Raw genomic sequence first — 9924 nt, 5'->3', positions numbered from 1 at the left:
CCCCTGGGGATCAGCGCCGAGTGGAAGCTCTATATACGCGGGCCAGCCAGCAGGGAGAGCGGGTTTGGGGTGGGGGCCCGGTCGGCTTCAGGTCCGCGCTGCCTGCACCTAAATCCTTTTGATCGCAGGGTCTGCTTCCCTGGGGCCCAGCCCTGTACCTAACCGAACAGTCGAGACACACAGCAGAGCTCAGGGCACCTGACTGGGAGGAGCGGGGAGGCCAGGGGCCGGGCGCTTCCTGGGAGGGGCTGTGAACCCGGGGAAGGAACGCTGCCAGCGGCCGGACCCTTGACTCCTCCCCTCCCGGAAGGCTGGGCACCTGCGCCCCGCCCAGGCCCCGCCCCCAAGGGGGGTGTGGGGCGGGGGCGCGGCAGGCCGCCGCGGAGGAGTTGGGAAGGGAGGGGCAGCGGCGCTTGGTGCGGGCTAGGCGGCCCGGCTGGGCGGGCATCTGGCCCTTTAAGGGCCGCCCCCTAGGAGGTGCCAGGCCCTGGTGGCTCCGGTCTTTCCTTCCTGGTCCTGCGGGCCAGAGACTGTCCGTGGGGCTGTGGGAGGGGGCCGTGCCCTGTGCCACCCTAGGTGTCCCTGCCTGGCTCTATGGCTCTGGTCACAGTGAGTCGCTCGCCCCCGGCCAGCGGCCACTCCACGCCTGTGGGGCCCACGGTGAGTCTGGCTTTGCTGTATGCTGCCCACGCAGTTGGCTGCCAGCCGGGGCTGGGAGGGGGGCACGTCCTGCCCATGGGCAGCCTCCATCCAAGCCTGGGAGTATGTGGAGAGAGACCCCACGTTTCCACCTGGAGGGGGAGAGTGGTGTCCAACTTAGCCTGCAGGGTCCCTCCCGGGCTTTCTGACCGAAAATTTGGGCCAAGCCCTTGGACCCCTCCATGGCTTTCTCTCTGTCCTGGACCCGGCCAGGGCTGCCCCTGCGCCTCCAGCGGGGGAACACACTGGGGCGGGAAGAGGCTCTGCATCTGACACCTTTCCTGGCCAATGGGCTGTGCTGAGGAGCCTCACTCCCCAACCCTGGGGAGAGTCCCACAGCTCCAGAGGGAGCACCCCCAGCAGCCAGCACCCCTGACAGAAGTGAGGGGACAAGAGTCCTAACCCCCCACTCCCCGCTCTCCCATTCTTCCCTGGGGACAGCTTTCTCAGCAGGACCCAGCGGCCAAACGGAGAAGCCAGCTCCAGCGACGGTGAGCCCCTCACCCCCAACACAGACACCTCCAACCAGCCCCCAGGCCTGACTCCCCTCGCCCCCGCCGGACCCAGCTGTCAGGGCTGGAAGGCCCCCTGAGGACTTGCTGGCAAAGCCAGCCCGCTGCTGAATGTGTGGGGCAGTGTTTCCAGCGGGCACGGTGTGGGCAAGGAGGGGTTTGCAGCAGAACCAGCCTGTTTGCCATTGCTTTCCCCTTTCCCCTGGTCAGTTGGTGCTCCTGCCCCCACCACCCTGGGCCCTGGCTCAGGCTAGTGTCATAGACCAAAGGACAAGATGGGAGGACTAAGCCTGAGGACTCCCGCCTGGGCTCCTGGCAGGTTTACAGCATCTCCTGAGTTAGGCAGGTGGGAAGCTGGGTTGGAGGCAAGGCAGTCGGTTCTCAAAGTGGGGGCACAGTATCCCCTGACAACTGGTTAACAATGCCGATTCTCAGGCCTGCAGCCCAGACCTCTTGGCTCTCTGGAGGGAGGGCCCAACAGTCTGTTTTAATGAGGCCTCTGGGTGATTCTGTCACACTGAAGTTTGACAACTGCTGCTCCAAGGGAAAAGAGGGCATCACAGCTCCCCCACTACTTGGCCAGGCAGAGCTTTGCTGTGCTCCGTGGGGCTGTGCTGGGCCTGCAGGACGGAGGAGACAGTGGAGATGCAGCCAAGGCCACGCCTGAGCCAGTGGAGGAGCCCGAAGCAAAGGAGCAGCCTCTTGGGGACCAGACAGACACTGGGCCTGAAGCCCAGAGTCCCCAGAAGCAGGAGCAGAGGCAGCACCTGCATCTCATGGTGGAGCTCCTGAGGCCACAGGATGATATCCGCCTGGTGAGGGCCCCTACAGAGTCCCCCCTCTACCTGCCACAGGGGACGGAGTGCCCTGAGAGGTGGGGGCAGAGGGCAGAGTGGTGTGTGAGTGTGTGTGTTGGGAACAATGGCATGAGGACAGAGGGCACCTTGGGAAGTCTCAGGGTTACCTTGCTATTTCCACCACAGACCCTATAATAGGGTGAGGGCATGTCTTGAGGTCTCTGGAGGGCAATAAAAGGATGAGGAAAGTCTGTCCTGCTTGAGGCCACACGGCCAAATTGGGCCCAAGAGTTGGAGATTGCACAAGGCAGATTTCTGTTCAACCAACGGAAGACCTTTCTGATGATGCGTGTGGTCAGCAAACGGACCAGATTAGGGAGGGCTTGTTGAGCGCCCGCTGGAGGCTGGCCAGTAGAGGGGCCCAGGTGCAGAGAGGGAGGGAAGGCCCAAGCATCCATGGGGGTGGGAGTACGGGGGAGGGCATCAGAACCAGCTCAATGGTCCCCAGAAGCCTCTGAAGACATCTCACTGCCTGGCAAAATGTGAAAAAGATGTGATAATATGTCATAAAGCTGAATTTCTTCCACAGAGCACTGTCCTTTATTTTGAGATTATGTCCTTAATATTTCATTGGTGTCAAAAGGTTCTTTAGTGAAATGATAGTGATGGCAAACGTTTGTTATTGTTTGTACCTCCTTGCCAGGCAGGAATAGGTAGAAGGCAGCCCATGTTAGTTTCCCTTGTTCTTTGCTTTCCACACACTTCTCCTTTAAAAAGAAAACTTTACAACATTTTGTTGGACCATGAAATCCAAAAGTTGGGATCTACTGAATTCCATGCTCTTGTATCTGGGGGAGTCAGGCTGTTAAGATGAAATGTCAGTTCTAGGCTTGGGTGGTTGTCCATGTGGGAGGTAGCAAGGTCCCCTGGGCCACTGTGACCCTCGGCTCCCTCTTCCCACCTTCCTCAGGCTGCCCAGCTGGAGGCAGCCCGGCCCCCCCGGCTCCGCTACCTGCTGGTAGTTTCTACCAGAGAAAGTCTGAACCAGGATGAGACCATCCTCCTGGGGGTGGATTTCCCTGACAGCAGGTGAGAGCAGAGAGAGGGAGGGAGGGAGACGAAGAACTGAGGTGCTAGGGGATAACGATTTTCCCTCTATCCCTTGCCAGCTCCCTGAGCTGCACCCTGGGCCTGGTCTTGCCCCTCTGGAGTGACACCCAGGTGTACCTAGATGGAGACGGGTAAGCAGAACTCTAGGCTGGGAGCCTGGGACCTGGGGCCTCCTCTCAGCTCCCCCTCAGATTCACTGTGTGATTCCGGGCAAATCACTTAACTTCTCCGGGCCGTGGTCTCCCATTTGGGGATGAGTTTGAGGCGTAAATGCCACGTGCATTATTCTGAGGACCAGCCTTGTGAGGTGGCTGCTGGGTAGGCCTCAAGGGACTTTGGTCCTGGGTGTGGTGTTTGGTTTGACCCCAGGTGGTCTCCTGCAGGGGCTTCAGTGTGACGTCTGGTGGGCAGAGCCGCATCTTCAAGCCAATCTCTATCCAGACCATGTGGTAAGGGCTGGGGTTGGCCTCGACTTCCCAGGAGAAGGCAGCAGGGCAGGGGCGGCAGGGAGGAGTGTGACCCAGCCCCTCTTCTGTACCCAGGGCCACGCTCCAGGTGCTGCACCAGGCATGTGAGGCGGCACTCGGCAGTGGCCTCGTGCCAGGGGGCAGTGCCCTCACCTGGGCTGGCCACTACCGGGAGAGAGTGAGCTCCGACCAGAGCTGCCTCAATGAGTGGACGGCCATGACCGATCTGGAGTCCCTGCGGCCCCCCGCTACTGAGCCCGGCCGGTGCGTGTGGGGAGTGGAGGGCCAGGGTACAGGGCGGGAAGAGCAAGAGTGGGGCTGGGTGCAGGAAGGGGACCCTGGACTGACAAGCTCTGCTCTCAGGTCTTCAGAGCAGGAAGAGATGGAGCAGGCCATCCGGGCTGAGCTATGGAAGGTGTTGGACACTAGCGACCTGGAGAGTGTCACCTCCAAAGAGGTGGGACCCTGGGCCTCCCCCTCCTGGGAGCCCTCCCCTCTTCCTCTCCTAGTCCTGCTTCATTCCTTGGCCTCAGGGACCCAGAGGGAAGGTGGGGAGGCAGGATCCCTGAGAGCTGTCCCCAGCCCCCTCCTGGCCTCTCCACTGCCTGCAGATCCGCCAGGCCCTGGAGCTGCGCCTGGGATGCGCGCTGCAACAGTACCGCGACTTCATCGACAACCAGATGCTGCTGCTCGTGGCCCAGCAAGACAGGGCCTCCCGCATCTTCCCCCACCTCTACCTGGTGAGCTGCAGGCTGGGTGGTGACAGGGAGGACTCAGCTTGGGGGCGGGGGAGGAAGGAGACAATGTGGCTTCTCCCCCACCCCACACACACAGGGCTCGGAGTGGAATGCTGCCAACCTAGAGGAGTTGCAGAGAAACAGGTGGGTGCCCTCAGGGTTGCCCACCCTCTGTTGCACAACCCCCTTCTCTGTCCCTACCTTCCCAGAACAACCTCAGCAGCTGCCTGCTCTGTTTCCCTCCCTACCCCTCAGGACTGTTTCCCTTGAGAGGGCTCTCAGGCCCGGGGTAGGGAGAGGCCTCTGGACTACCACTGTAAACCAAGAACAGAAACAAGGGGCCTCATCTCCAGAGATAAAGAGGCTGCAGCGTGCATGGCTGGGGTTCACTTTCCCAACCAGAAAAAAATTCTCTCGGGGGAGAAGAGAGGGAGCAGCTCTCTCCTAGGACGCGCCTGGTTCTATGGTCTGAGGTGAAAGGTCCTCATTAGGTGTAACCCACGAGCTTTGGGGAAGCCTATTGTGGACTCTGCAGAGCTATTCAATCTCAGCTTAGCTCAAAAATTTTTCTGTAACTAATTTCAGAGAATAACTTGAGGTTTAGTGTGGTAGTTAACCCCCGCAGCTATCTGGGCTGGCTGAGGAAACTCCAGCTCAGAGAGGCCAAGTGATCTGCCCAGGGACACACAGCCCCGGGACAGCTGGTTCAGGGCTCCTCCGACTGGGACCAACTCTCCTGACCAAGCAGAAGGACCCAGTAGGCCTAGTGCCCCTCCCCACAGTGGCCTGGCCTTGTCCCTCTGGCACAGGGTCAGCCACATCTTGAACATGGCCCGGGAGATTGACAACTTCTACCCTGAGTGCTTCACCTACCACAACGTGCGCCTGTGGGACGAGGAGTCTGCCCAGCTGCTGCCCCACTGGAAGGAGACGCACCGCTTCATCGAGGCTGCGAGGTCAGGCTCCTGCCCGCTCCCATGGCCCACCTCGGCTTCTTCCTGTCCCTAGTGCCCATCCCTCCTTCCCGCCTGCTTTGCCATCAGCCCTGTTGCCTGTGCTGGCCCTTAGTGTCCTTCCTTCCTCCTCTCACGGCTCTCCTGCTAGGGAGCCTTCAGCTGCCCTTCCTCCACACTACAGGGCCCCCAAGGGAAGGGGGACGCTGAGGGGGTGAGGCAATCGGGTTCCGCCTCCACAGAGCCCAGGGCACCCGGGTGCTCGTCCACTGCAAGATGGGCGTCAGCCGCTCGGCTGCCACGGTGGCCGCCTACGCCATGAAGCAGTACGGCTGGACCCTGGAGCAGGCCCTGCGCCACGTGCAGGAGCTCCGGCCCATCGCCCGCCCCAACCCGGGCTTCCTGCGCCAGCTGCAGACCTACCAGGGGATCCTGAGGGCCAGGTGAGGAGAGTGGGGGGCAGGGAGTGGGAGTGTGCGGGGTGCTGCCGGGTTACTCGAAGCTGACTCAGGGCTGCCTCCCTACAGCCGGCAGAGCCATGTCTGGGAACAGAAAGTGGGTGGGGTCTCCCCAGAGGAGCCCCTGGCCCCGGAAGTCTCTACACCGTTCCCACCTCTGCAGCCAGAACCCGAGGGCAGTGGGGAGACGAAGGTTATGGGGTTGCAGGAGAGTCAGGCAGTCCCCAAAGAAGAGCCTAGGCCCCGGGCCCGGATCAACCTCCGAGGGATCATGAGGTCTATCAGTCTCCTGGAGGCTCCCTCTGAGCCGGAAACTGCCTCAGGGACTGGCGACCTGCCAGAGGTGAGGCTGGGGCGGGGAAGGAGCCTGGGTTGAGGTGGGCAAGGGTGGAGGCAGGGGCCAAAGGAGAAGTGGGCAGTGGCAGGGAGGCTGGAGAAAAGACCAGGGCTAGCACTTGACTTCAGGTCCTGCGTGAGAGATAGCTGGACTCAATCTGGGTGCTCCCAGGGAGGGGAGCCCGGGAGGTCAGGGCCACAGGGGGTCTGGCCCTTGCCCCAGCCACACTGTCCATCCCTCACTTCTCATCAGCCGGCATCAAGCTTGTCCCGCTGTAATCCCAGTCAGGGAGCACGTACTGGGCATCATGCTCAACCCTGAGTGAGGGCTGGAGAGCAGTCCCAGGGTCCTGGGGAAGAAGTGTGACCTGGCTCAAGGATGGAGGTTGCAGGAAGGTTTCACCTGAAGAAGGACTAGCTGCCCAAGGGTCAGAGCTGCCCAGCCAAGGAGGGGCACTCTCCCAAGGCCCTGGCCGGACAACCTGGAGGCGATTCCTATCCTGGGTGGGGGTGGATAAGATGATCTCTGAAGCCCCTCCCAAATCTGAGGGTCAACGTGTCAAAGACAAGGTGCAAGGGGTCACAGCACCACAAAGCCAAGGCATTTACTGATGGGACCCTACCCCCCTCCGGGCCAAGTGCTGCAGGGCACAAATACTGGACCTCAGAAGTGGACATCTGCCTTAGAGGGCCATGCCTCATGCATGACATGAGGCCAACAGGGCTGACCCAGAGGGAGGAGAGCTCAGAGAGGATGCGAAGATTGGGAGGAGGCTTCCTGGAGGAGGCGGCCCTGGATGTGGAGGAAAGGGAGGCATGGATGGTTGGATGGATGCGTTGTGGGTGTTCCCAAAGGCACGGTATCCTTATCCAGCACCCAAACACCCCCAGTCCAGGGCCTGGCACCCAGAAGGGTTTCCTATGAGGTCACTGGACTGACTGTTGAAAAGTAGAGGGGCAGAAGGCGGAGGAGAGGGCTTCAAGGAAGTGGCAGGTGAGGGGAGATGGGAGCCAGAAGGAAGGAACAGGCAGGGGGAGGGGGGCCAGCAGCAGGGAGATGGCCAGGCTGTGGGGCTTTTTCCTCCTAGGGAACTGTGACCACGAGCAGTTCAGTTTCTCTGCACTTACTCAAGCGTTTTCCACCTAGCCTCTGCCAGGCTTTCTGTTCAACAATCAATAAGACAGCCCTTGCTTTTAAAAGCCTTCTCTTCACTTTTCCTCCCTGTCCTCTCACCCATCCAGGTTTTCTCTTCAAATGAGTCTTCAGAGGAAGACCCTTCCCCACAACCCTGCCCTCAGCAATCAAGGGCCAAGGGGGACCGGCGGGTCCGCAAGGGGCCCTGGCCTGCCCTGAAGTCCCGCCAGTCTGTGGTTGCCCTCCAGGGCGCTGCCCTGGTGGCTAGCCGGGCCCGTGCCTTCCAGGAGCAGGAGCAAGAGCAGAGAGAGGCTGGCTGTCCCCCCACACCCAGGTTCCGGAAGATGGTTAGGCAGGCCAGCGTGGATGACAGTGGCGAGGAGGGTGGGGCCTGAGCCCTCACACACACACGCGTGCTCCCCTAGACACTAAATGGAGGCCACAGCTCCTCGGACAAACACTCCCCACTCCTCTCTGTCTATACACTTTCCTCTTAGCTCCTCCCCAGCGTCCCCAGACCCGTCACTACAGCCTCACCCTCCTAGAGCCTTCAGCCTCAGACCCTCATCCACCTGCCCAAGGGCTCAAGACTTTATCTTGAAGGATGCAGTAGAAAGCCTGACAGTGCCTTTGGGGGCAACAGCACCCTAACTTCTCTCAACTGCTGCCCTAAAACCTTCACCTGCAGCCACAGGAATAAAAACAGAGTTTGGCAGTATAGAAAGGCCCTTGCCTCCCTCCCCACCTCCCACTGCACCTCATTTCTGGGGCCAACTAGGACCAGAGAATGCATGGACCACCACGGCAGATGGTACCTCAGTCCCCAGTCCAGGGAGGCCCTGGGGCCGCATGCTGGGCTGCTCTGACGGGCTGGCATGTGAGCCCCCTGTGCACACCTCACAGCTGGCCCAGGGGTTTTGCTGGTGCCTTCTCCCCACGGCACTGCACTGGGTCACAGGGTACCAGGCCAAAGAGAGTCGTCTTTTTGTCCTTCACAGCCTCTGGCCAGTTTTTCACAGTCTTGATAGTATCTGGCTTTGTACTTAGAAATAAAAAGACATTTTCATATTAAGTTCTTTTCAATTTTATGATTGAGCCATTTTGTCATCAGTCAAGTCCTTCTCTGGTTGCATGAGGAGCTGGCTTCTCATTACTACTCAGTCACATCAGAATTCCCAGATGTCTCATGACAGACCCTTTGGGTAGTGGGACGTTTGTGGGGGGAGGAGGAGGGAGAATGCGGGAGAGAAGAAGGGAGGCCACTGCTCTCTCCCTCATCTCCTGGGGCAGGGCCTGTGTAAATGTTAGCTGCCCCTGCCCCTCAGGAAGCTCAGGCAGGCCAGTGAAGGAGCGAGCCCATGCCTTGGCAGCAGGTGTTTGGCTCTGTTGGGACAATTGAAGGGAGTTACCCATGAGGAAGCGGAAGCTGCCACTGCCCATCTGGACAGGACCAAGCCTGTTCCAGAAGCTCAGTCTCCTCTCAGACACCCAAGGCTAGGTAGGTCTCAACCACTCTGAGTCCCAAGCATCCCTTCCCTCTGCTACAGGCAAGACAGCCAACCCATCCTGGCCAGGAAAGAAGGACCCTCGCCGGGCCCCACCCCTTCTGCCTAGGGGTTCCTTCTGCTCCAATTCAGTGTTCAAGAGTAAGTGGTCCCACCTTAATTAGTTCTGGCCCCTCTTTTCAAGATCATACTCTCAGCCCTACGACACACTGCTCTGGTTTGGGTGAGGGGTTGTACAATTCCTTTCAAATATTCTCGTCTTTGAGGCCTCACTTGCAGTTTTAAGATGGACCCCCTCACCCAGACCCTGGCGTGACTCCTAGCAGCGCTTGGGCATCAAGCCAAACACTGGAGATGGGGGTGGGGGTAGGGTGGGGGTGGGCAGGAAACCTGGAAACTTGGAGCCTCGCTCTGGCTTTACCACTTACAACTTAGTCCACCTCAAATCTCTGTTTCTTTCTATAAAGCAAAGGACTTAGACAGGAAAATCTCCAAGCACCCTCCCTCATCTGCCATCTATGTGAATTATAGCCTCTGCACACCCTGCTAGAATTCAGCCTCCCCATGTTTCTAGAACAGGAATCCTTTGCGCCTGTCTATGGGAGGCCTGCCTGGGGTTGCAAGGTGGGGTACAGAGAGGCTAGTTCTGATTCTTGATCCGCTTGGCTGGCTCACCTTGCTGCTGAACAAACAGGGCTGCTAGCCACCCTACAGCCAACCCGGACTCCCACTCAGACTGCCATTTCAATCTTCCTAGGCTGGGGCTGGGGGTGTTGGTTTTGGGACAGAAGCCAAGGCCAGGCCCTCCCCTCCTGCAGCCTGGGCAGCTCAGAAGGCTGGGTCCAATCATGTACTGGAGGGAAAACTATTTGCATTCAATATGCAGGCTAAAGGATTAAGGACCGTATGTGTATAAAAAACTTGCACAAATTGCTAAAGGAGCAAATGAAAAATAGTGGAAAGGAAATAAGGACATAAAACGAAACATCCTCCTATTCCTTCCTCCAATCCATCACTTCCACTCTTCAAAAGCAACAACTGTTACCAGTTTCTCCTGATGCTGCATGTTCATGTAATCAAATGTATTAGCGTGCATATATTCTTTTTAAAATAACAATAGTATATTAACTTGCTATTCTGCGCTTCGACATTTTTTTCATGTCACGAAGAGTTCCACATCAGTACAGAAACAGCTGCCCCATTTAAAAATAACCA

General features: G+C 58.9%; 1 protein-coding gene across 2 annotated transcripts; it reads left to right on the top strand.

Moving 5' to 3' along the window:
• The first annotated feature begins 473 nt into the window (after positions 1–473).
• On the top strand, positions 474–8276 carry SSH3 (slingshot protein phosphatase 3). Of its 2 annotated transcripts, none has more exons than XM_077115568.1 (14): positions 474–660; positions 1141–1190; positions 1795–2026; positions 2979–3097; positions 3178–3249; positions 3502–3567; positions 3661–3849; positions 3949–4042; positions 4197–4325; positions 4420–4466; positions 5132–5278; positions 5518–5718; positions 5803–6076; positions 7312–8276. In XM_077115568.1, the coding sequence occupies exons 1-14, from the start codon at positions 595–597 to the stop codon at positions 7597–7599; spliced, it is 1974 nt and encodes a 657-aa protein (XP_076971683.1). In that variant the 5' UTR covers positions 474–594; the 3' UTR covers positions 7600–8276. The 2 variants fall into 2 exon arrangements, with proteins under 2 accessions (XP_076971683.1, XP_076971682.1); XM_077115567.1 differs by having other exon boundaries at positions 1756–2026.
• The last annotated feature ends 1648 nt before the right edge of the window (positions 8277–9924 follow it).

The sequence above is a fragment of the Tamandua tetradactyla genome, chromosome 9 (assembly GCF_023851605.1).
Source record: "Tamandua tetradactyla isolate mTamTet1 chromosome 9, mTamTet1.pri, whole genome shotgun sequence".
NCBI classification, from domain to species: domain Eukaryota; kingdom Metazoa; phylum Chordata; class Mammalia; order Pilosa; family Myrmecophagidae; genus Tamandua; species Tamandua tetradactyla.
The sequence above is the reverse complement of the archived record's forward strand: the minus strand, read 5'-3'. Positions and strand labels throughout refer to the sequence as shown.